A 25,812-nucleotide genomic window follows, 5' to 3' on the forward strand; every position below is an offset into this window, starting at 1 on the left:
CCCCTTCCTTCTTCATTTACCTCTCCCCTGCTCCTCCTCTTCCTCTTCCCCTTCCTCCCTTCCTTCCTCCTCTCCTTCCCCTTCCTTCTTCCCTTACCTCTCCCCTGCTCCTACTCTTCCCCTTCCTACCCTCTCTCCTCCTCCCTTCCGCCCTCCTCTCCTTCCCCTTCCTTCTTCATTTACCTCTCCCCTGCTCCTCCTCTTCCCCTTCCTCCCTTCCTTCCTCCTCTCCTTCCCTTTTCCCTTACCTCTCCCCTGCTCCTCATCTTCCTCTTCCTACCCTCCTCTCCCTCCTCCCTTCCGCCCTCCTCTCCTTCCCCTTCCTTCTTCCCTTACCTCTCCCCTGCTCCTCCTCTTCCTCTTTCTTCCTTCCTCCTCTCCTTCCCCTTCCTTCTTCCCTTACCTCTCCCCTGCTCCTCCTCTTCCTCTTCCTACCCTCTCTCCTCCTCCCTTCGCCCGCCTCTCCTTCCCTCTTTCTTCCTTCCTCCTCTCCTTCCCCTTCTTCATTTACCTCTCCCCTGCTCCTCCCCTTCCCCTTCCTACCCTCTCTCTTCCTCCCTTCCACCTCCTCTCCTTCCCTCCTCTTCCTCTCCTCCTCTCCTTCCCCTTCCTTCTTCATTTACCTCTCCCCTGCTCCTCCTCTTCCCCTTCCTACTCTCTCTCCTCCTCCCTTCCTCCCTCCTCTCCTTCCTTCTTTCTTCCTCTCCTCCTCTCCTTCCCCTTCCTTCTTCCCTTCCCTCTCCCCTGCTCCTCCTCTTCCCCTTCCTACCCTCTCTCCTCCTCCCTTCCGCCCTCCTCTCCTTCCCTCCTCTCCTCCTCTCCTCCTCTCTCCCTTTCTTTTTCTGTTGTTACAGGTGTCGCTTTCAATCTCAGTTTCTGTTCCTTGGATGGTATTTCCCCAAACCCAAATATAGTTTAGCATCATTTCTTCTTCCCTTCGCTGATCTCCTTGTTGTTGGGAAGGGCCAAGAAGGGAATTTCCTTCCTCCCTTGGAAGCAGGCAGAGGCCCCCTTGGCCCCCACCTCACCTTGGAAGCAAATGGGGCATTTTTTTTCCCAAGGCCCAAAGAAGAGCAGAAATTCTGAAAGGGGGGGGGATTATGGGGGTAACCTGTGAGCAGGTTACAGGATGATTGTCTTTCCTAAAGCCCACTTCTATTGCAGCACTTGCAACTAAAGAGTGTGTATATACACATACGTACTTACCTCCCTACCTACCTACCGTCTGCCACACCTGAGTTTTCACAGGGCCTCTGCCTTCTGCCAGTGGAACAGGGAACAAGAAATAAAATTAGTTCATTTTTCTGGACTCCCCCCGACCCCCAGCTTTCCGTACCTGCCCTGTAAATAAATAAACTTTCCTGGAGAGGCTGAGAAAGCCAAGGCATGATTCCAGGTGCCCAAACACAGCTGCCTTCCTGCTGCTCTGCACAACTTTTGCAAGCTTTCACGGCAAGGCCCTTCCTTCCTTCCAGTTTCCTAACAATTTGCCTGCTAGAACAGGTGTCCGAAACTCCAGTGGCCCAGAGCTGTCCCTGGGGGGTGGGGGGTGGGGGGTGGGGGTCCATTGGTCAAGGCCCACGGCCTCCAGTCCATCCTGTTGAAAGGAGAACCTGCAACAAGTCCAAAATCACAAGTCACCGTGGGACATACGTTAATTTTTGAAATGTTTTGCACAATGTGTGTGTGTGTGGACTAGGTATTTCAATTTGCTCACAGCTGGCAGCCTTTTTCATAACCACAAGACCGTTATTTGGTTGCGTTAGTGAGGCTGTCCGTTTTCCAGGTCATGCCTAGGAAATCTGGGCCACCAACCCCATGAAGGGACCGCCTGCAGGAGAACCCCCACCCCCACCCCCCCAGGTCAGGCGAAGGCAAATTGTTGGGCTCCAGCCCGGCAGAGAACTTATTAAATTGTCCACTCTGGAGCCCAAGCCATTTTGGGAGGGCCAGGTGGTCAAGCTTTGTCCATTTCTGGAAGGTCTCTGCGCCAGGAAGCCATGCCAGATTTTCTCTCTCGTCAGCAGCTGCCTCCTTTGCTGTCCGCCATCCCAGAAAGGCAGTCTCTCTTGCCCATGGATGGCTGCTGCCTGGAAACATGCCCCCCCCCTATACACACACACAAACACACAGACCGTTGATCCTTGCCAGCTGCCACCCTCCTGGTTCTCGCCAGATGTCCTTGGATTGGAGAGAGGAGCTGGCTGTAGCTGCGCCCCCCCCCCCCAAAGTGCTTTTCTTAAAGCCACCCTCTGCGCTTTTGGGGATCGGCTGGACAAGAAGAAGCAATGGATGGAAACTAATCAAGGAGAGAAGCAACTTGGAACTAAGGAGAAACTTCCCGACAGGGAGGACAATCAACCAGTGGAACAGAAGTTGTGGGTGCTCCAACACTGGAGGTTTTTTAAAGAAGAGACTGGGCAGCCTCTTGTCTGAAATGGTGGAGGGTCTCCTGCTTGAGCAGGGGGTTGGGCTAGAAGACCTCCAAGGTCCCTTCCAACTCTCTTTATTCTCTTCCTCCTGTTCAGCTCTGCTGCAAGGCTGCCAAAGGAGCCCTTCCCTCCTCCTCCTCCTCCTCCTCCTCCGCCTGGCTGCAGCCCAGCCTCCTCCCTTGGGGACTTTCTCTTGCTCTCTCCAGCCCCTCCGTGGCGCATGAGGTTGCATGCTCTCTCCAGCTGACGTGGTTCCCTTCTCCTGCCAGCCCCGCTCCTCTCCCAGACCAGCCTGATTTATGGGCCATATGGCGGGAGAGCTCACAGCTTTTGTGGCTCAGCCCTGGCAGAAGCCTGGGAAAGCCGGCCGTGGGCTGCTCCAGAAAGGGCTGCAGAATCCCACCGTGGGTGGAGGAGCCCCATGGAGGAAGGGGCACCTGGACTGGCATGGCTTCTCCCCCCACCCCCCTCTATCAGTCTCTACGTCTGTCTCTATATCTACATCTATTATGTCTATCAATGTCTATCTCTCGAAGTCTTTGTCTGTATCATCTGTCTGCCTATCCTATCTATCTATCTATCTATCTATCTATCTATCTATCTATCTATCTATCTCTGTCATCTGTTTATCTTATCTATCTATGTATATCTATATCTATCTATCCTCTCTCTGTCTGTCTATATCTATCTCTATCATCTGTTTATCTATTTATTTATTGTATGTATATCTATCTATCTATCCATCCATCCATCCATCCTCTATCTATCTATCTATCCTCTGTCTGTCTGTCTATCTATATCTATCTATCTATCTATCTATCTATCTATCTATCTATCTATCTATCTATCTATCTATCTATCTATCATCTGTTTATCTATTATCTATTGTATGTATATCTATCCATCCATCCATCCATCCATCCTCTATCTATCTATCTATCTATCTATCTATCTATCTATCTATCTATCCTCTGTCTGTCTGTCTTGTCTGTCTATCTATATCTATCTATCTATCTATCTATCTATCTATCTATCAATCATCTGTTTATCTATTATCTATTGTATGTATATCTATCTACGTATCTATCTGTATCTATTGTCTGTCTGTCTACCCTGTTTCCCTGAAAATAAAACCTCCCAGGATAATAAGCTTAATTGGGCATTTGAGCACATGTGCTAAAATAAGCCCTCCCCCCCCAAAAAAAACAAGCCCTCCCTGAAAATATTGCACCACAGCAGCAGCCATGAGGTGACCACACTCACCGCCTCCTGCACCTCAAAAATAATAAGACCTCCCCCAAAATAAGGCCAAGCGCTTATTTCGGGGGTCAAAGAAAATAAGATCCTGCCTTATTATTTGGGAGAACACGGTATATCTATCTGTCTGTCTGTCTGTAAATTGTGCATACATATATCGTGAATATTTGAGGTAGAGACCCTTTGAGCACTGCGGGCAACGGAATTTCATGTTAATGTCTGCCAATTGGTGCACATTCAGAGTGAAAAAGTTGTTCTATTCTTGTCTCTCTGTCTCTCTCGAAGACCTTCCCTTGTCTCCTCTCAGAAAAAGCAGGAACTAGAAAAATTATTATTTCACATTTTGGAAATGTCAAGGCTCTGATGATAAGAGATTTATATAGTACTAGCTCAGTACCGGTCCAAGTTAAACACGGAGGCATTTCCTACCAGCCATTTCTGTGCCTTAAAATCTTAAAAGACGGATGTTGGTTTGAATTAGTGCCCCATTCGCAGTCAATGCAGGTAGTCCTCGACTTACAACGGCTCATCTTGCGACCGTTCAAAGTTACACAGCATTGGGGGGAAAAAGGGACTTAAGCATTCGCCACAACCGTGTGATCAGAATCCAGAGCCTTGGCAACGCGGCTCGTATTTACGATGGGTGCAGTTTCTTCCTAGCATGGAGTTGTGCGTAGGGGAAAGTAAGGGGAGGGGGTTTTGTGCTGCCTGTGCTAACCACTCGACCCCCTTGCTAAGAACCTTCACAACAAAAGGTGTTCCAAGCCATTTGGAGTTAATATGGACTAGAGCAGTGTTTTCTCAACCTTGGCTACTTGAAGATTTCTGGACTTCAACTCCCGAATTCCCCAGCCATCGAATGGGGAACTTTACAGGTCAGGAACCACCAAGCTGGCTTAGACCTGACCTGTAAAGTCAACGGGGAAAGCCGGACCCACTTAACGACCGGGTTATTAACAATGGCAAGTGGTTTGCTTACCAGCCCTGTCAAAAAAGAAAGAAAGAAAGGAATCGAGTGTGACTCGCTTAACAACCACCTTGCTTAGCAACGGAAATTCTGATCTCTATTCTGGTCATAAGACGAGGACTATTAACCATAGGCCCGTGATGGCGAACCTATAGCACACGTGACATCTGTGACACGTGGTGCCATATTTAGTGGCACGCCAGCCGTCAGCTCCGGTGTGTCCAGCCAGCTGTTTTTTTTCACATTTCCAGAGGGCCAGGGGGGCGGTTTCATTCATTTATTAAATTTCATTTATTCATTTATTAAATTTATAGGCCGCCCAATCCCTGAGGACTCCGGGCAGCTTATAACAAAAGAAGAAAAAAGAAAAGCAGAATAAGTAAAAAATAGTTTAAAATTCACAACACATACGTTCTAATCGGGGCTGGACCTTACACTAAGGTCAGCCGCCCCAGGCCTGCCGGAACAGCCAGGTTTTTAACGGCTTTCCTGAAGGCCATGAGGGTGGGTAAGGTTTCTCCCCCCTCCCAGGGCTTCAGGAGAGCCTCCAGCACCTGGGGAGGGACTGCATGCGCAGTCGGGCAGGGGGTTGAGTGGGCAGGGCCGTAAGCCGAAGGTTCCCCATGGCTGCCAGAGGCTCCGTGTGGGAAGACCCTCCCTCCTGGGCCCTGCCCGAGGTTCACCTTCTCTTGCCTTCCTCTTGTTCTTCCCGCAGACTCTCTAAGGATGAATGGTTCCAATGTGGCCAACACACCCCCCGGCGGCCCCCCCGGCAAAATCCAAGGAGGACCAAGTCGTGAACGGCCACGATGAGAAGGAGAGCAACCCCTTCGCCGAGTACATGTGGATGGAGACGAGGAGGACTTCAACCGGCAGGTGAGGCCACCCAGGGACACACACACCCCCAAAAAAAATATTCCAAGCCCCCCCTCACTTCCAGAAGGCATCTGGGCCGGTTGCAAGGGAAACGCGTGGAGGAGGCAACAGGGGGGGCCATTCGGGTAAAACGGAGTCTTCCACAGCAAAAGGACTCTTTTTCCGTGACGTGGTTGTGTGGCCTGGTGCGTTGTCTCCCAACTGTGGGCCTCTGGCTCTTCTCACCACGTGGGTGTAGGCGGCCCTCCGGGCGGCTCCGTGGTTAGGGTGAAGGAAGCTGCCAATCTCAGCCCAGCAACGCATTCCAGCTCCTGTAGTGGGAGCCCAGAAGGCTTGGACTTGAAATCTGACCTGGGCCAAACTTTCCTCCTCCTCCCCTGGTGCTCGGTTTCCCTGTCCTTAGGAGGCTGAGTGGAGGCAGAAGAAGAAACAAGAGTTGGAAGGGACTTTGGAGGTCTTCTAGTCCGTCCCCCTGCTCAAGCAGGAAACCCAACCTGTACCATTTCTGTCCAGTTTTCCTTCCAAAACTTCCCGTCTTCAAGCCTTCGTAACTTCTGGAAGCAGGCCGTGCCACTGATCAATTGTCCTCAGTGTCAGGAAATCTCTCTCCTTGATTAGTTTCCATCCATTAGTTTCTTGTCCTGCCTTCTGGTGCTTTGGAGAATAATAGGTGGGCCCCCTCTTCATGGTATTGGATCTGGGTACTTGAGAGACCGCCTGCTGCCAATTACCTCCCAAAGACCCATTAGATCTCACAGGGTTGGCCTCCTCCGGGTTCCATCTACCAGCCAATGCCACCTGGCTACTACCTGGGGGAGGGCCTTCTCTGTGGCAGCTCCGGCCCTCTGGAACGAACTCCCCGCAGGGATTCTGACCCTCACCTCTCTCCAGGCCTTCCGAAAAGCTGTCAAAACCTGGCTTTGCCGGCAGGCCTGGGGTTGATGAGTTCCCCTCCCCTCTCGACTTGTATGGTTGTGCGACTCTTGCTTATTTAATTATCTGTATTTCGTTTTATGCTCCCCTTTTTCCCCTTTTGAATTGTGCGCTGCCCTGAGTCCTTCCCGGAGAAGGGCGGCATACAAATAATAAAATTCAATTCAATTCAACTTCTTTTGTGGCAACCCCTAAAAAATTGGAACAATTGCTATCATGTCAGCCCTAGACAGGACATCATTGTGTTTCTCAGATCTCTTGTAGATAATTCCAAGTCGCTTTAGACCTCTGACAACAGCCAACCAAACTTGGGAGCTTTAAGACTCGTGGACTTCAACTCCCAGAATCCCTCAGCCAGCTGCTGGAGAATTCTGGGAGTTTTAAGATTGGGGACCCCTGGATTTGGGAATAGGCCCTCAACCTCTTCATCCATTAATTTAGTGGCCCACTTTTCATGCGCGGTGACCATATCCAAATCGGATGGCTGTCCAATGTAGCAGCTCTGATCTAAAGGCCGGGGTTCGAACGCTTTGCGAAATCCGAGACCGCTGAGTGAGGAACAGCCTTGTCCCTCTGCCAAGGCAGCTGGCAAAGGAGAGGTTTAGGGCGGCTGCTTTTGAGGGCAGGCACCCTAAGACTGCCCTCGCTTAATGGGGAAACTGCGGGAGGCTCTAACCCACTCATTACAACAGTGGTTCCCAACTTGGCAACTTGAAGACTTGTGGACTTCAACTCCCAGAAGTAACCAGTCATGGTAGTTTTCCAGAGCCGTGTAACCTGTCCCTAAACCAGTGTTTTCTCACTTGTCAACTTGAAGATGTCTGGACTTCAACTCCCAGAATTCCCCAGCCAGCATTCGCTGGCTGGGGAATCTGGGAGGTTGAAATCCAGACATCTTCAAGTTGACAAGTTGAGAAACACGTTCTAGGCTGAGAAGCAAACGTTTTCAAGGAAAGAAAGTCCAGGTGCCTTTTTTGGGGTTACCTGTCAGAAGTTAACAGTTGTAAAGGAGACCCAGACTTTGCCCCTCAGCAGGGCACGGATGCCGTCCAGCACATCGTGTCAAAGCAGAGTTTTTTCCCCCTTTTGCTGCTGTTGGGAAGATTCCCTGATTTCGGTTTTCCCGACAGGGCGGGACCAACCTACTTCTGGAGAAGCCGGGTGGCTGAGTTCACACAATGCCCTCAGCTAGGCTGCGCTGGGCTCGGCTGGTGAGTGACTCAAGGCGGGAGCCGAGCCTTCGCCCTGAGCCCAAATGGGTTGTGTTCAGGTGCTCCTAAGTCCGGCGTCAGGAGTGGCCGTGCGGATGAGTCCCAGGCCTAGAGGCGGTGTTAAGCAGGGTGGCTTTGGTCCTCGGGCGTCTCTTCCAGTCCTCTTCTTCCGGCTCCTGCATTTAACCCAGGCTCCGCTGGCTCTCCACTCTGGAGCGGAGGAACAGAATCACGGGTTGGGAAGGGACCTTGGAGGTCTTCTAGTCCAACCGCGTGCCTGTGACAGGGGACCTTGTAACATTTCAGACCAATGGCTGTCCGGTTTCTTCTTAAAAGCTCCAGCCACAACTTCTGGTGGCAAGCTGTTCCGCTGGTCAATTGTCCTCACTGTTAGGAAATTCCTCCTTAGTTCTAAAGTTGCTTCTCTCCTTGAATAGTTTCCACCCGTTGCTTCTCCTCCTTCCTTCAGGGGCTTCGGAGAATAGGTGCAACACCCCCTCCCCCTCTTCTTTGGGGCAGCCCCTCAAATATTGGAAGCCTGCTCTCCTGCCCCCCCCTGGTCCTTCTTCCCACTCATTTCCAACTGGTGAGTTTCTCTCAATCAGGCGGCCCAACAAGAGGCTCCTCCTCCCAAGCACAGATAAGCACAGACTTATATACCGCTTCATAGGGCTTCAGCCCTCTCTAAGCGGTTTACAGAGTCAGCATATTGCCCCAACAACAATCTGGGTCCTCATTTTACCCACCTCGGAAGGATGGAAGGCTGAGTCAACCCTGAGCCGGTGAGATTTGAACAGCCAAACTGCCGAACTAGCAGTCAGCTGAAGTAGCCTGCAGTGCTGCATTTAACCACTGCGCCACCTCGGCTATTGGTGGAGAGGAGCTGTGAGGTCCCCCACATCCCTGACTCTGGGCACCCCCCGCCCTCCCTGGCTCCTCCAAGGGCCACCATCGTCCAGATGTGATGGGCTTGAAGATGCCAAATGGGTTTAAAAAGCCCCTAAAATGCTTGTGGGGAAAATCAAAAGCGGCGACTTTCTGTGAGTGTTTGTTGGGAAAGCCAACATGTCATGGTCTTCAGAAAGAAGGGAGTGGGAGAAGGTCTTCTGTCCTCCTCCTCCTCCCTCTTCCTCTTTTTCTTCCTCTCTTCTTCTTTTCCTCCTTCTTCCTGTTCTTCTTCCTCCTTTCCTCTTCCCCTTCCCTTTCTCTTTCCCCTCCTCCTCCTTTTGCTTATTATGTCCCTAGAGTGTGTGTCTCTGCGACCACAGGGGCCACAGTACGCCCTTTTTACGACGGTCACAGTCTCCCAGGGTTTATACGATCCCCTTTTGTGTCCCTCCACCCACCCAAATCAACGGGGAAGCCAGATTCACTTAACAGCGGTGGCAAGGAAGGTGGTAAAATGGGGCGAAACCTAGCCACTGCCTCGCTTAACAGCAGAAATTTTGGGCTCAACAGTGGTCAGAAGTCAAGGCCTGGCCGCATTGGATCTGTTTGCAGAGAGGTCCCCGCAGGGTTTGAGACCCCGCTTGTCTAGGTGGGTCCTGAGATGCGTTTCTTGAGGCTGGCTAGCCTAGTGGCCGGAGGAGGAGACTGGGCTGCGTGTGGCCACAGCCTTGCCCGTCGCGACCCTCTTTTCCGTCTCTGCTTCCCCTGCCAGGTGGAGGAGGAGCTTCAGGAGCAGGAGTTCCTGGATCGCTGCTTCCAGGAGATGCTGGACGAAGAAGACCAGGACTGGTTCATTCCATCCCGCGACCCTGCTCAAGGCATCGGGCAGCTCCAGCAGCAGCTGAACGGACTCTCGGTCAGCGAGAACACCCACAGCCACATCACGGAAGACATTTTGGTAAGGAGGGACGCCAGAGGGAGCCGATTTTTAAAAAACAACACCTCTTCCTTTATTATTTTATTGTAAAAACTAGAGGCGCTGGCCTCCCACCTCGGCAGGTGGAGAGTTCAAATCCTAGCAGCAGCTGATGTTTCTCCGGTGTGCCGAGTCGAGAGAATCCAAGGAAAGGAAAGGGTTAACTTTGCTTCCTCTGCTTGGAGCCTGAGTCAGTCTGGTCCCGCCTCCTCTGCCTGAGCATGCCCAGTTTTGACTCAGTCTTGGAGCAGACCAGGCGCACAGAAGCGCCGCGGGTGAAGAAGAGCAGAGTTCCTGGGAGTCTTCCGATCAGTGAGGCCCACATCGCAAGGAGCCTCTGCCACTTGCGAACGGCTAGGCGAGCTTCCCCAGTCCTTTGGGGAGCCATCTGACTTAATTAGCCCCACAGCTGACTGGTGAGCTTCTGAAATAGCCGCGGCAGCCACTTTACTAATTACCTGGGATTAACGATTTTAAAATCCCTGATGCAAACGCACAGCTGGCCGGGCTACAGCTGTTCGGCTGAATTGGCCAGCTACGATTGTTTACCTCACCGGCTCTGGCCCAGTCACCAGAAGACGCTTGGGCTGAGCCCCATAGCCAGTCTAAAATTTCCACACATCCGACCAGGCAGAGTCTCAAGGCCCCTAGGAGAAATGCTCAGACAGCAAAGGGGGACGGGGCGCAGAGTGCACTGCCCAGTTCAGGCTGAGCATCCTCCAAGCGGCGGAGAAACAGAGAGAGAGAAATAAAGCGCAGCCGCAGAGGGAGACATGTCTGACCATCAGAATTCAGCAGCATCCGAGGCGAGTGTGGGGGGATCGGGAGCCCCCTACCCAGAACCCAAATTGCTCACAAGACTCCAAAGGGTGGCAGTCGGGCACTTAGAGGAGCAGCGGCCCAAAGAATAGCCGGAGGAATTCCCTCGAAAAGGAGGCCAGCAGGCGACCAAAGGCCACAGGGGAGAGATTTGCCATGGCGGAGAAGGGATCGGAGCGAAGGACGGAGGGCAAAGCAAATGGAGAGGAAAGGTTTGGAAATTCCAATTTCCCCCCAAGCGTTTACAGAGCGGTCACTCAACAAACGGCCGCCGGTCGAGGCCCCCCCTGCGCTGGACTCCTCACAATGTTGACCCTCCGTAACTTTCATCTCTCTTCTCTCCCCTCCCTCTTTCCCCCCCCCCCCACCCCTCGTTTGCAGAGCAAAAGCACCTTAAACCCGGACGCCAAGGAGTTCGTCCCTGGGGTGAAGTACTGAGCCCTCCGGTCTCCTTCCTAAAGACTTTTTTTCTGCTGTGGGTGGGTGGGGGATGGGGTGGGGGGAGCGGGGCCCACCGGCAACGGGTGGGAAAGAGACTCTTTGCCCGCCAACCGGAGGCCTCCTAAGCTACTTTCATCCCTCTTGTCGTCTTGCTGCATTGGGACACTTGGCAACCGAGTGGAGAGAAGTGGCGCTCGCCGTGGGACAGCGCCAACGGGCACCTCCGGGCGGGGGGTCCCTACCCGCCCCCCCTCTGCTTTCTGTTAAAAGAGTCTCCAGCCTAGCCTGACCACCAGCAGCGTTTTCTGCCCCTCCCCTCGGTTTTAGCTGCTCCTCCAGGCAGGAATTGGGACCTCGGTCGCAAGGGTAGGCGAAGGTGCCCCCTCCTCTTCCTCGGTGGACGTTTGCAAGCACAGCGGGCACGCGGCCTTCGACTGCTGGGCGTTTTCTGCTTCTCCAGCTTTAGGGGCAGCCCCTTCCTCTTGATTTGTTTTTGCCCAGGGTGGGTGGGTGGGGTGGAGGGCTTCGATGGGAAATGGGGCCAGCCCTTCGCGGGGTGTTTGGGGACAGGGAGGCTGGGCCTCTGTGGCCTTGGATGGATGTTCCCTCCGTCCGGTGGCCGACCGCTGGGGGTTCTCCTTTGGAGGGAAAGAGGGAGGTGGGTTTTTTAGAGGAGCCGATACGTTAAGGGGTCCTGGGTGTTGGGTGTAGCCCCCCCCCCCCCGCCATTTTCTACCCTTCATGTCTCTTCTACAATCCTAAAAGTCTTAAGAGCTTCCAATCTTGGCAATTTGAAGACTTGTGGACTTCAACTCCCAGTCTTCAAATTCACCTAGGCTGGACAACCTAGAAGGATGGGTAGGAGCCATTGGTGGTTCCTCCACCAGAGACATCCTCACGTTGGCCATCTGGAACCCCCATCTTTCGCCGCCTTCTCCCATGGAGCCCATCCATGCCCACTGCCACTCCCACCCCCCACCCCTATGAAAAGGACAACCTGGCGCCCATCCGACGGGCACGAGGCTCCACCTGGAGGGGGAAGGAAGCAAAGGGGCGGCTGCCTTCCATCCTCTTCAAACAAAGCTTAACTCCTGTGGTCTCCCACCCAAACGGTCCCTTCTCTGGAAATTCCCGCTGGGTGGAAGTTCCCTTTGGAATGAGTCGGGGGTCTCCCAACGTGGCCACTTGAAGGTCTTGTGGACTTCCATAAGTCTACCAACGTTGATCATCTAAAGAGGAATCTACTAAGCTGAAGGAACTCTTCGTAGGAGACAAGCTTCTTGTCAGGATGGCAGGCGAGACCTCCTCCTCTTCCTCTCCCTTTGCTGAGTAACATGGCTCCTCTCCTCAGCCCCCTAAGTCATGGGTGGGGAGCTAGGACCCTCCTAATAACCCTCCTAATAACTTATGGACTTCCCACTGCAGGAATCCCTGAGGCTCAGGGATTCTGGGAGTCGAAGTCCACAAGTCCTAACGGGGCTGTGGTGCCCGTCTCTGCCCTCAATCTTCACTGAAGCCAGCCTTCCTCCATCCGCTCCCTTCCCGACAGTTCATCCCACCCTGCCGCCGTGACCCCTGGCATGATGGGGCTTGTAGTCCGGCTCCTGTAGAAAATCCTGGCAGGGGACAGGTCACCTGGGACTCCTTCCCTTCAGCACCTGTGCAGGTGCTGCTTTGAAGGGACCCAGCCTGCCCCTTTCTTCCCTTCCTCCATTTCCTCCGTCTCCTCCTTTCTTCCATCCTCCTTTTCCTTCCGTTTTTTCCTTTCCTCCATCCTTTTTCCTTCCTTCCCCCCTTTCCTCTCTTTCTTCCTTTCCTCCATCATCTCCTTTTCCTTCGTCCCCCCCCTTTCCTGTCTCTTCTTCCTTCCTTCCTTCCTTCCTTCCTTCCTTCCTTCCTTCCAGGACACAGCTGCTTGCAAGCAGAACTGGGTCAACATCAGGATCTCCTTCTCCAACCCTTTCGAGGCAAAATTGACATAGGAAGCCCGGGAGTTACAGACAGGAGGCAAAAAAAAAAAAAAAAAGGTCAAATCTCCCCCCCCTTCTGGGGCCTGGGTTTTTTTTTGGGTGGGGGGCGTGGATGCAACAGGAACAGCTCCGGATTCTGGCTTTTTAAGCTTTGCGTGGGGCCGATAGATTTCTCCGCCTTGGCTGGTTTGATGGGAAGCGAGGGGTAGGATGGTGCAAGCCCCCCCCCCTTTTCCCCTCGCCCCGATCTCCCCCCAAGGAAGCCTTTGCCCAGTTTTACAAGAATGCATTCTTCAATAAATGGATTTTGAGCTGGGTGTGGTGGCCAGGGTCTCATTGGGGTCTTCCCGCTCGTGCAGGAAACGGTCAGCTGTCCCCCCCCAGGGATGCCAGCCTGGTTTTGGGGCGGGGGGGGGGGGGCAACGGGCCAGGGACAGCTGGCAAGACAGCCTGGGAAGCAGGGAAGAAAGCTATGGGGCAAGACTCGGTTGCAAGACCTTTTAGCTAAACATCAGTCAAGCTTTACAAGGGGGGGGGGGGCGGGTCGGGTCGTCTTTGGGCCCAAGGTGTGACGACTGGTGAGAACATTCGGTCTGGGATCAGCAACAACTGGCCGGACTCCCTCACCCCCCCTTGCAAGCTTTCAGGACAGGGGGAGTACAAGAGAGCCCCAAATTTCCGTTGCTAAGCCAGACGGCTGTTAAGTGAGTTTTGCCCCCATCTTGCGACCTTCCCTGCCAGAGTTATTAAGTGAATGGCTTTGGTGGTGAAGTTAGTAACACGGCGGCTAAGTGAATCCAGCTTCCCTTGTCAGAAAGTCGCCAAAGAGGATCACGTGACCCCCCCTGGAACGCTGCCAACCGTCGTATGAGATGTGGAGGGTCTGACGTTTGATCATGTGACCACGGAATGTTGCAATGGTCATAAGTGTGAAAAACAGTCACAAGTTCCTTTTCCCCAGTGCCATCGTAATTTGAACGGTCATTTAATGAAGGGTCGTGAACAGAATAACAGAATTCGGAGGGATGGTGGAGGTCTTCTCCTCCAGCCCCCTGCTACATGGATGGCTGTTAAGGGCTCCCTGTATCCAGGCACTCTGCTGGTGGGGTGGGGGTTATGGTCACTGAGACCACACTACTTGATTAAATGTGGTGTGTATCTGTGTGTGTCCCTCCCACAGCAGCAGAGAGCCCACCTTTTGAAGCCCCCCCCTCCCCCCCAAAAAAAAGATGGTCCGGAGTTGCCCGTCCCTAGGCAAAGGAGTGAGTGTAGAAGACGTCCACGTTGGCTTTGTAGTCCAGAGGGACGGCCCGGCCGATGTGCTTGGCCCCCAGGCTGGCCCCTCCCAGGGCCGAGGACTGCTTCAGCTTCAGCAGGCTGAACTTGGAGAAAGCCCCGTTGAGCTGCTGGCTGTGCGCCTGGCTGAGGACCTGGGTGAATCCTGGAAGAACAGGAGAACAAGAGTTGGAAGGGACCTTGGGAGGCCATCTAGTCTGACCCCCCCCTGCTCGGGCAGGAAACCCTACACCACTTCAGGGTAACAAAGGGTTATCCAGTCTCTTCTTTAAAACTTGGGAGCGTTCAACAACTTCTGGTGGCAAGCAGTTCCACTTGCTAATCGTTCTGTCAGGAAATGTCTCCTTAGTTCCACGTTGCTTCTCCCCTGGATTAGTTTCCACCACCCCCGCACCCACTCTATTGCATTTCCTACTTCAAGGGCAACTCAAGGACACTGGCCCTCCTTTTCATTGGGGCAGGAGTCTCCAACCTTGGCCACTTTTTAAGACTGGTGGACTTCAACTCCCAGAATTCCCCAGCCAGCTGGCTGGGGAATTCTGGGAGTTGAAGTCCACCAGTCTTAAAAGTGGCCGAGGGGTTGCGGCTGGCCCCGGAAGCACATTCAGCCTTGCTGCAATCGGGGTCCTCACCGTCTCTCATCATCTCCCAGCTGTTCCACACGGATCCCACGCAGACGACGGGCAATCCTAAGTCCCCTTGGAGTAAGATCTGCAGGGAAACAAGCATCAGAAGCCGCGGGGATCTGTGGGCCGACTTTAATGCCCCCTCTGTCCAGGTTACGGGTAGTCCTCGACTTATGACTGCAATTGGGCCCAGAATTTCTGTTGCCAAGCGAGACACTTTGGTTGTGCCTCGTTTTACGACCTTGTCCCAGGGTTAGGATCAATAGGGCTGCTTCATAAGCCCAAATTAACTTTGGGGGTGTGCGTGTTAGGGAACGGAAGCAGCAATTGCCCCCAATCCTGCCCCTTTCCTCCTGTCCACCCCAGATTGAGTTACCTGGTCGATTTTGGGCAGGACGGCCACGATATGCCGTGCCAGGACTTCTCCGGCCTTGTGGAAAATGTAGCGGCACAGGGGGTCCCCAGCCTCGGCACCTACGGAAGAGACGGAGAAATGGTTGTTCGGTCCTTCTCTTGCGCCTCTCCGACCAGCCTGCAATATGCACACTCCCAGAGCATGGTTCTTTCTTACAGACGCGACTTGGGTAAAAATAATCTATCTGGGGATTGTGTCAGAGTATCTGTGGGACAGCCTATAACCGGATATTTTGGGAGCTGAACAGCATCACAACAGGGTCTCCAACACTGGGCGTCTCCCGCCACTTTCACAACAGAAGTTTCCTTTTTGATAGCCTAATCGGTGTCTCACGTTTCACAACTTGAGCGGACTTCAACTCCCAGGATCCCCTTAGCTGGCATGCTTTAAGGTAGGTGGACTTCCGCTCCCAGAATCCCCCAGCCACTAATAGCTGGCCACGCCTGGTGATACACAAAATCAGTTGTCTCTCAACCTGGCAACCTCATGGTGGGTGGACTTCAGCTCCCAGAATTCCCCAATCCTGCAACTACCCAATACTGACAGGAAAAAAAATCTTTCCTGTGCTGACTCAGCATAGTCCAAGAACTTGATTAAGCATCCTCCTGAGAAGGGACCCTGCAGTTTTTTCCCCTGGCATCCTAAAGTTACTCGTCCCTTTGACCTGCAGCCCACCTTCAGCCAGTTTCCGGCAGAACCCTGCAAACTTGGACTTCTCAAAGGTCCTGTAGAGGTGAGTTAGGAGCCCCATTCGGTCGGAAACCTGTGGGAAAACATGAAGAAAACTTTCTTTCCTTTTTCTTCTATCCTTCCTTCCTTCCTTTTTTTCCTTTTCTTTCTCCTTTTCCAATTCCCAAATATCGTGTTACAATAAAAATGATTTGGACTACTTAGTTAGCTGCTGCAAGAGGATCACTCCGACTCACTTAGAAGCAACGGCGTGACAAAAGTGGCAACAATTGTACATTGGAAGATTTTCAAGGACTATCATTTGTCTGCAAGCAAGAACTGGTGGGAGCATAAAATAGACATAATGACAGATGTTCTGTCCCCCCCTTCTCCGCTCGTTAAACAGACAACAGGCAAACAACTTAAAAGGAACTCTCTTTATCAGTTCTCGGCTCAAACTGGCTGCGAGCCCAAAAATAACATAAATAAAGTCTCTGACGAGATAACAGGATACTAAACAAAAACTCTTACAGCGCAATGCACTTCTCCAAGTGTAGCCTTGAATCAGGGTTACAGGAAACAAAGCACTTCTCCAAGTGTATCTTAAATAAACCACGACTGATGATCAATCAATGGTGAACGAACCAAGGAACGTTGACTCCTGCAACTAGGGCGTGGCGCCATCCGTCCTTTTATCCCCAGAAGATGCCCCTAACGAGCCCCAGCTGCATAATTAATCTTGCATCCCGAAAAGACTCACAGAAGACTGCTGCTGAGTCACAACAGATAGAAAAGGAGGGAGCCGAATTGATCTGGGACTTCAGAACCCAGCCAGACAGGCACCTGCCACGTAACACCCAGATTTAACAAGTGTGGATCAGAAAGACCAACATCTGGATAGTGGAGCATGGCAGTACTTGGGAAGACAGCTGTTCGCTTACCTTTGCAGGCACGCTCGGTAGCAGGCTCCGCCCACCCGCCCAGACACCATCACGTCTCTTTTTGACCCACGGAAGGTCCTGTGCATGCGCGGAGGTAATGCGTGCGAGCGGAGCTAGCTAGTGTACACGCTCACATTACTACCGAACCGGTAGCAAAAGTAAGTAAGTTGATCTCACTCCTGTGTATCCCCCCCTGGGGTATCCACAGCCTTCCCAATGGGGGGCTTCCTGCTTTAGCTGCCCTCCCACTCCCACAGACGCCAGTGGAGGGTGATGCTAAAGGTTTGGGGGTGGGGGGAGAGGGACCTGTTGCTTACCTGGAAGTAGTCAAACATGGCTTGCTTGACGTAGCCGATGTCGTGCGGTGGGGCCTCCAGGTTGTCCAAGGCGTCAAACACAATCTTCACAGCCCGGTGGGCAATCCAGTAAGCTGCCAGAGGCCAAAAGAGACGGTCAGCCTCTGGGCTGGACTTTGCTTTCATCCCCAGCCACGCAACGCATCAACCTCGGGGCTCCCAAGGAAGCTGCTGCCCCACCATAACGGAGACACCCGCCTAGATACAACGGGTAGCGGCTCCGTCATTGGAGGTCTTCAAGGAGGCACTGGACATCCACTTGTCTGGAAGGAGAGAGCCGTGATGGCAAACCAACGGCACGTGTGCCACGGGTGGCACGAGCCATATGTGCCGGCATGCGAGCCATCAGCTCCAGCCTGGGCCAGCTGATTTTTGGCCTTCCGGAGGGCCAGGAAAGGCCGTTTTCACCCTCCCCAGGCTCCGGAGGCTTTCCTGGAGCCTGGGGAGGGTGAAAATTGATAACATCTTTACATTGAACTTAGCTCCTCCTTGCTAGGCTAACTTTCAAAGTGACAATAAAGTTATTCTAAGTCATGATCTGGTGGAGGGTTCTGGAATCTCAAATATGGCCATCGAGAGAGATGGGGCAAGGTGACAGGATCCAGCCCAGAAGAAGCTGGATACGGGAGAAGGTCTGGAGACTTTCAACATACAATGAACGGTTGCGTGAACTGGGCCTGGCTAGTCTAGTGAGGAGAAGGACCAGGGGAGACAGGAGAGCATCTTCCAATACTTGAGGGGGCTGCCCCAGAGAGGAGAGGAGGGGGTCAAGCTATTTTCTAAGTTACCTGAGCGCCAGACAAGGAATAATGGATGGAAACTGATCAAGGAGAGAGATTCAACCTAGAAATGAGGAGGAACTTTCTGATGGTGAGAACCATCAACTGATGGGACAGAAGTTGCCTTTGGAAGTTGTGGGAGCTTCATCCCTCGAGGCTTTCAAGGGGAGACTGGTCTGCCATCGCTCAGAAATGGTGTAGGGTCTCCTGCTTGGATGGGGGGTTGGACTGGATGACCTACAAGGTCCCTTCCAACTCTGTTAATCTGTTAAGGTCTGGCTCTCCCAAGAGATCCCCAGTGGATCCAAGAAGTTTTTCTGGCCAATCTGTCCATATCAGAGAAACAGTGACCGGACTTTTGCCAGAAGTGCAAAATGATCTGTTAGGGAGATCCCGGATCGGGGGCTGTTTCCTCACCTGATCCTTCATCCCCCATCATGTGGCCCCATCCTCCACAGCTGATCTGGGAGCCGTCAGGATTGATGAGTTTGCAGTTGGAGCCGGTTCCTGAGATGAGAACCACACCGCCTGGAGGGGGAAGAGATGCCCACGAAGGGAGTCGTATGACGAAGACCGTGGGGACAGTGCAACGGTCGTAAGTGTGAAAAATGGCCCTAAGGAACTCTTTTCAGTGCTGTTATAACTTCAAACAATCACTAAAGAAACCGTCGCAAGTCGAGGACTACCTATATTGGGGGTCCAAGTAATTTTGGCCCCCTTTTTTAGCAATCATGTTACTCATTTAAGAACGGCCGTGATGGACAGCTTAACAACTCTGGCAGGAAAGGTCGTAAAATGAGGCAAAATTCACTGCACAAATTTCTCACGTAGCAACATAAATTTTGGGCTCAACTGTGGTCGTAAGTTGAGGACTGCCTGTAGTATCCTCCGTGGATACCCTCGTCAGCAGAAGCAACAATGGGAGCTCAGAAAAACAGTTCTGTTAAAAAAAAAACACCGAAATTAATCAAGTGCCCCACTATCAAATAAAACCCAGCTTCCCACAAGAACCGGTGAGCCTCCAAAAACCAAGCTAAAGTTAAAAACGCTGGAGAATTCCTGGCACTTGGACAAGTCGGTCATCAATAGGCCCATAAAAATAAACCACATTTACGCACTGTTAGAAAGAGACAATGCAAAAGCTAAGGAGGAAACAAAAAGACCAGAAGCAGCCAAGACCCAGATAAACGGGGATTAACACCAGACAAACAATCGAGCAGAAAGCCGGAATCAAGGAGCTATCAAAGAGAAAACCACAAAATTGGGAGGGCAAGCCCCACACTTCCTTGCACTGATGGCGTGAACTAATTGGGTTACGAAGTGCCTGCAAAGAGATAAACAAGCTCAGAGAGCACCAAGAGAAGGGAGGGAGGAAAGGAGGGAAGGAATAGGAAGGAGGGAGGGAGAGAAGGAATAGGAAGAAGGGAAGGGAGGGATGGAGGGAGGAAGGAATAGAAGGGAGGGAAGGGAGGAATAGGAAGGAGGGAGGGAAGGAAGGAATAGGAGGGAGGGAAGGTGGAAAGGAATAGGAGGGAGGGAGGGAATAGGGATCGAGGGAAGGGAGGGAGGAAAGGAGGAAAGGAATAGGAGGGAAGGAGGAAAGGGAGGGAGGGAAGGAATAGGGATCGAGGGAAGGGAGGGAAGGAGGAAAGGAATAGGAGGGAGGGATGGAGGGAAGGAAGGAAAGGAAGGAGGAAGGAAGGAAGGGAAGGAGGAAAGGAATAGGAGGGAGGGAGGGAAGGAATAGGGATCGAGGGAAGGGAGGGAGGAAAGGAATAGGAGGGAGGGAGGGAGGGAATAGGGATCAAGGGAGGGGAAAGGAATAGGAGGGAGGAAGGAAAGGAAAGGAAAGAAGAAAGGAAGGAAGGAGGAAGGAAGGGAAGGAGGAAAGGAATAGGAGGGAGGGAGGGAGGGAAGAAATAGGGATCGAGGGAAGGGAGGGAGGGGAAGGGAATAGGAGGGAGGGAGGGAAGGAAAGAAGAAAAGGAAAGGAGGAAGGAAGGGAAGGCGGAAAGGAATAGAAGGGATGGAGGGAAGGAAGAAAGGAAGGGAATGAGGAAAGGAATAGGAGGGAGGGAAGGAAGGAATAGGGATCGAGAGAGGGAGGCAGGGAAGGAGGGAAGGAATAGGAGGGAGGGAAGGAATAGGGATGGAGGGAAGGAGAGGAAGGAAGGCTTACCGGTGTTGGTAGCAGTGGCCATGGCTCCAATGGCATCGGTGGTGATAAAGTAATTCTCGCTCAGGTGGGGGAAGCGGCTCTTCATGTCCTCAATGAGCTTCTCGATGGCTTCCTTCTGCTCCCCTCCACTCAGGGAGAGACCCTGCAGCCACAGGCAGCCACACTGTGAGACCCCAGCCGCAAATCAACAGCCCCCCCCCCTCCCCACAGCCCAGGCTGCCCCAGATTCTGGAGGAGGCAGCCCCACCGCGTACCAGCGCTAGGGGGAAATCCTGGGGGGGAGAGAGCAGGAGGACATCCCCTCTCCTTCCCTGGGTGATCTTCAGGTCTCATGGACTACCTATAGTAAGTGGGTAGCTGCGGTCCCACATCTGGAACCCCTGGACGGAGGCGTCTCTTGGACCTTTTCTAATAAACTCCCTGGGCTTCTGGGGGGGGGGGAGCTCAGGAAGGAAGCCATTCCTACTTTCACTTCCACCTAACGACCACCAGCTGGGCCTGAGGTCCTCTCTCAACTTCTCTCTCTACCCAAGGGAAGGCTAAAGCCTACGAAGAAGAACCGAGGCAGGAATTGGGTAGGTCTACTTGGGTGAAAAGAAGGGGTGATGTGATGGCGGTGTTCCAATATTTGAGGGGCTGCCACAGAGAGGGGGGGGGGCTCCACCTCTTCTCCAAAGCCCCTGAAGGCAGCACAAGAAACGATGGATGGAAACTAATCAAGGAGAGAAGCAACGTGGAACTAAGGAGAAGATTCCTAACAGGGAGCACAATTAACCAGTGGAACTGCCTGCCTCCAGAAGTTGTGGGTGCACCATCACTGGAGGCTTTCAAGAAGAGGCTGGACAGCCATTTGTCCGGGATGATAATAGAGTCTCCTGCTTGAGCACAGGGGGTCAGACTAGAAGTCCTCCAAGGCCCCTTCCAACTCTGTCATTCTCTGATTCTGTAAGGATCTCCTGCTTCAGTAGGGTCAGACTGGAAGACCTCCAAGGCCCCTTCCAACTCTGTCATTCTCTGATTCTGTAAGGATCTCCTGCTTGAGCAGGGGGTCAGACTGGAAGACCTCCAAGGTCCCTTCCAACTGTTACCTCTGCATACCCTGGGCCAGCAGCATCACAGCCAACCAGGACGATGCCAAAAAGTTGACTGGCAAGTGGCATCATCACAAAAATAGTGCCATGGGGGCTTGCACCCCAACCTCATGTCCCTAGTGATGCCAATATACCTACCTGTGAGGCCTGCAGCCATATTCCTTTTGGATTTTTGGCCTGCCACACTTTCTATTATTCTACTATGCCTTTTCTACGGTGGGGAAATGGGATTGTACGGAGTGAGATGCTATGTAGCCATAACAACATTCTTTCTACAAAGCCAAGGTCATCCTTTGTCTCTGCACAGCTGCACCTGAATGGAACTGGATGGGTGGAAGCTGCCAGCGTGGCAGTGGGAGATTGGACCATGGGATGGACTTGTGGGTGTGGGGGCAAGATCTTGAACTTTCAACTGGGTGGGGAAAACTTGGAAACTTTCAGATTTGGGTTTTCCCAGATGTTTAAGTTTAAGTTTTATTTTATTTATATGCCGCCCTATTCCCTAAAAAGGACTCAGGGCGGCGAACAACTTAAACGGGAGGGGGAAACATACAAGTACAAAATACATATATTTAAAATGACCAATAACCACACCTGTCGAGAGGGGAGGGGAGCTCATCAACCCCAGATGTGCCAACATGGGTCTCTTAATCAATTGGGACTTTGAGGAATCCTTTGCCTCGGATTCTGAGTTACTTTTGGATGCCCTTTGGGATCCTGACGTTACCTTCTTCAACCCACCCACCCTAAGGCCCATGAATGGCTGCAAAATGACAACCGGGGTGGGTGGTGGGTGGGGGCCTGAATGGAAAGGGGGGTGGGAGACTCACCAGCGATCGAAGGGGAACCTGTGGGTCGCCCCCAGCCTTCCTTTTGGCATATTGGACCATGGCGTCTATCCGTTCCAGGCAGGCGTCCGAGCCAACCAGCTTCTCGCCCCGAGGGGAAAAAGAGACAACCTTCCATTTGCACACTTACGGCCCTCCTTGCACACTTAAGATGCTCACACCCGTATTTAAATCTACCCGGCTCTCCCTCTGCCCCGGGATTCTCACTGTATCTTAACTAATCTTCACAACAACTTCCCTCAATGCTCCCCCCCCCCATCTCTATTGGAGAGGGGGTGTCTCCTTTCGGCCTCCCCCCACTCTCAAGCCCAGGCTGGCATCTGGCAATAAAAACACAGCCCTGCCAAGCACAGCCAGCAGGTGGCAGCTGCAGCTATCTATCTATCTATCTATCTATCTATCTATCTATCTATCTATCTATCTATCTATCTATCATCTATCCATCATCTATCCTACTCTACTCTACTCTACTCTTATCTATCTATCTATCTGTCTATCTATCTGTCTACCTATCTGTCTATCTATCTATCTGTCTGTCTGTCCATCTATCTCTCTGTCTATCTATCTGTCTATCTATTTATCTATCTCTCTGTCTGTCTGTCTGTCTGTCTATCTATCTATCTCTATCTATCTATCCTACTCTATCTACTCTACTCTTATCTATCTACTCTATCTATCTATCTATCTATCTACTCTATATATCTATCTATCTAATCTTTCGATCGATCAATCTATCTATCTATCTTTCTACTATCTATCTATCTATTTATCTATCTATCCTACTCTATCTACTCTATCTAATCTTTCGATCGATCAATCAATCTATCATCTATCTATCTACTCTATCGATCTATCTAACTGTCTGTCCATCTATCTATTGATCAATCAATCTATCATCTATCGATCTATCTACTCTATCGATCAATAGATCATTCTATCATCTGTCTGTCTGTCTGCCTGCGTGTTTGTCTGTCTATCTACTCTTCTATCTATCTATCTATCTATCTATCTATCTATCTATCTATCTATCATCTATCTATCTATCTATCTATCTATTCTATCTATTCTATCTACTGTATCTTATCTATCCATCCCTCTCTCCACCTATCATCTGTCTGTCTGCCTGCCTGTCTATCTGTCAAGAGCCCTGGTGGCACAGTGGTTAGAATGCAGTACTCCAGACGAACTCTGCCCACTGCCACCAGTTCGATCCTGACCAGCTCAAGCCTTCTCTCCTTCCAAGGTGGGTCGAATGAGGACCCAGTTGTGGGGGGGGGGAATGCTGACCCTGTAAACCACTTAGAGAGGGCTGGGAAGGGCTGGGAAGCGGCAGGAGGGCCGTTGCTGTTTAAATAGTATTTTCCAGCGCAACCTTCCCAAGGAAGATTGTCAGAGCTGGGAGTTTTTTTCTACGTGCATAGGAACGAAAGCAAGATCAAGCAGCTCCCCCTACTCACATTTTCCCTTTGCCCCCCCCCACCCCAAGAAGGAGGGCCCCATCCTCACCCAGTGGTTGGTGCAGGGCCCCTCGGTCTGGGCCAGGATCTTGCCATCTTCACAGAGCAGCACCACCTTGGAGTGGGTCCCCCCCCTGCAGGGGAAGAAAAAAACCCCACTTGAGGGGCTGCAGGAGACGGGCCTGCTGCCCAGCTTCTCAGGGGTCAGTCAAGTCCTCGACCTATGGCCACAGTGGGGCCCCAAATCTCTGTCGTTAAGTGAGACAGTTGTTTTAAGTGAGCTTTGCCTCGTTTTGCAACCTCATCAGTGCTAGAAGGGAATGGGGTGTGTGGAGAGGAGGAGGAGGAGGAGGAGGAGGAGGAGGAGGAGGTGGAGGAGGAGGAGGAGGAGGAGGAGGAGGAAGAGGAGAATGACAACTGGGGATCTTTGATACTCTCAGCTGGGTGATTTTCTTTTAGACATTTCATGACCCAACTAGGGAACATCATCAGTGCTAGAAGGGAATGGGGTGTGTGGAGAGGAGGAGGAGGAAGAGGAAGCTCCCAGGGTTGCTGGGAGCCGCCTTAGAGGTTCCTTGATTGGGTTGTTATTTATTGTTGGGGGAGTTCCTTGCTTGGATACTGTCTGATCATTGGTCTAATATTCATCCAACCAGCAAGGCCCCGCCCACCAACCCTGCCTGCCTGCCTGCCTGGAGAATTCTGGGAGTTGAAGTCCAGCCATCTGCAGAAGAAACCCTGTTTTAAGCCACCAAAATGGGCTCCTCGGTTTAAGCCCCCCGCTCTCCCCAGCTCGCAAGCCCACATCTGCAAACCAGCTATCTCGGTTTCCAACGTTCCCTCTCTTAGGTGGAGGCCAAACTTTTGGCCCAGCAGCCTGGTCTCCGCCCTCCCACCCTTCTCCCGGCTTCCTTCCTCCTTGCAGGGCAGCCTTGCCCAGCCCCATGGGACCTCGGCGGTTTTGCAACCTGGGAAATGTCCCTCTTGCCTCCTTGGGGGGGGGGGAGGTGAGGAGGGGCCCAAGTGATGCCGACCTCATTGCAGGGAGGCTATTTTTAGGAGCAACATCTGTAAATAATAAACTAGTTCATATACTTTGTTTCAATGCCAGAGTTTCTTTCTCGTAGATTTTCCTCTGGCCCCGATGACGTCACTCCTCCCTGCAAACGAAGCGGAGGCCGCCCCCCCTGCAACCGGGGGCCCGCGGGCGCCAGGGTGGGGGTGGGGGGAGGCTGCTGGCTGCAGGTAGCCTGAACGAGCTCGGGGAACATAGGACCCCCCCGACCCCTCCCCCCTTGTCAATCCACACCTGGAGGCCAGCGCTGAGAAAGGCGGGCGCGGGGATTGATTTGGGGGGCTTGTTGCAAAAGTTGCAGCCCCCAAAGGGCTTTCAAAGGGTCCCTCCACGCCCCCCCCAGCCCACTTTTCAATGGAGCCCCTCCAAAGCGGGGATCCAGAGAAGGGCCCCCTCCTCCGCCTTGGATCACCCAATACCTGGGGTCCTGCCACTCCAAATTGGACCCCTCCCCGATCTGCATCCCAGGTCTTGCATCGCCTTCCCCGACTCACCTGGCGAGTCACCTGGGCGCCAGGTGAGTCGAGGAAGGCGATGCGAGCGCGCGGGGGGGGGGGGGCTGCTTGAAGCCTCCCCCGGCCGTCTCACCCTTCCACACCGCCGTAGACCGCAGCCATGGAGCTCCGCGTTCCGCTCTTCCTCCTTCCCTCCCTCCCTTCCTTCAAGCCACCTCTGGACCGCCCCCGCCCGGCAAACGGGGCCAGTGAAAGCCGCAGCTGCCAGGCAGACACGTGTTACCAGCCCCGCTCCGCCCTCTTCCCCCGGGAACACGTGTCTTGAAGGACCCGCCTCCTCTCCTGAATGAGCCAGGGAGGGGCTGCTGGGGATGCCCCCCCCCCCCGGGAAGAGAGGAAGGAGGGGTCTGTCTGTCTGTCTCTTTCTCTCGTCTTGTATTCGAGTCTGTCTATCTATATCTATCTATCATCTATCTATCTATCTATATCATTATTATCTATCTCTCATCTATCTATCTATCTATCATTATCTATTTATCTATCTATATCTATCATTATCTATCTATCTATCTATCTATCTCTCTCTCTCTCTCTCTCTCTCTCTCTCTCTCTCTCTCTATATATATATATATATATATATATATATATATATATATATATATATATATAATTATTTATCTATCTATACCTACCTACCTATCTACCTACCTACCTACCTACCTATCTATCTACCTATCTATCTATGTATCTATCTATCTATCATTATCTATCTATCTATCTTTATCTATCTATGTATCTATCTATCTATCATTATCTATCTATCTATCTTTATCTATCTATGTATCTATCTATCTA

The 25,812-nt window shown here is 52.3% G+C and overlaps 2 protein-coding genes across 3 annotated transcripts; one reads left to right on the forward strand and one right to left on the reverse strand.

Moving 5' to 3' along the window:
* The first annotated feature begins 5,382 nt into the window (after positions 1-5,382).
* On the forward strand, positions 5,383-11,083 carry PAIP2B (poly(A) binding protein interacting protein 2B). The gene is given in 5 exon segments (XM_032224030.1): positions 5,383-5,409; positions 5,411-5,507; positions 5,510-5,532; positions 9,337-9,522; positions 10,741-11,083. Coding segments are annotated over 5 exon segments (390 nt in total). The 3' UTR covers positions 10,798-11,083.
* A 2,648-nt stretch (positions 11,084-13,731) lies between these two features.
* On the reverse strand, positions 13,732-25,196 carry NAGK (N-acetylglucosamine kinase). Of its 2 annotated transcripts, none has more exons than XM_032224757.1 (10): positions 25,091-25,196; positions 23,477-23,561; positions 21,953-22,051; positions 20,032-20,173; positions 18,270-18,380; positions 17,035-17,147; positions 15,783-15,870; positions 15,069-15,166; positions 14,699-14,777; positions 13,732-14,211 (listed from the first exon to the last, which is right to left on the reverse strand). In XM_032224757.1, the coding sequence occupies exons 1-10, from the start codon at positions 25,117-25,119 to the stop codon at positions 14,021-14,023; spliced, it is 1,035 nt and encodes a 344-aa protein (XP_032080648.1). In that variant the 5' UTR covers positions 25,120-25,196; the 3' UTR covers positions 13,732-14,020. The 2 variants fall into 2 exon arrangements, with proteins under 2 accessions (XP_032080648.1, XP_032080649.1); XM_032224758.1 differs by lacking the exon at positions 25,091-25,196 and adding an exon at positions 24,997-25,084.
* Between the last annotated feature and the right edge of the window lie 616 nt (positions 25,197-25,812).

The sequence above is a fragment of the Thamnophis elegans genome, chromosome 9 (assembly GCF_009769535.1).
Source record: "Thamnophis elegans isolate rThaEle1 chromosome 9, rThaEle1.pri, whole genome shotgun sequence".
NCBI classification, from domain to species: Eukaryota; Metazoa; Chordata; class Lepidosauria; order Squamata; family Colubridae; genus Thamnophis; species Thamnophis elegans.

Coding starts and splice junctions, on each gene's coding strand:
- NAGK (XM_032224757.1), bottom strand. CDS start 25,119: ATGGCTGCGGTCTACGGCGGTGTGGAAGG. Junction 15,167..15,782: donor CTGCCGGAAACTGGCTGAAG/GTGGGCTGCAGG, acceptor TCTCTTCCGTAG/GTGCCGAGGCTGGGGACCCC. Junction 14,212..14,698: donor CTGGGAGATGATGAGAGACG/GTGAGGACCCCG, acceptor CTGTTCTTCCAG/GATTCACCCAGGTCCTCAGC.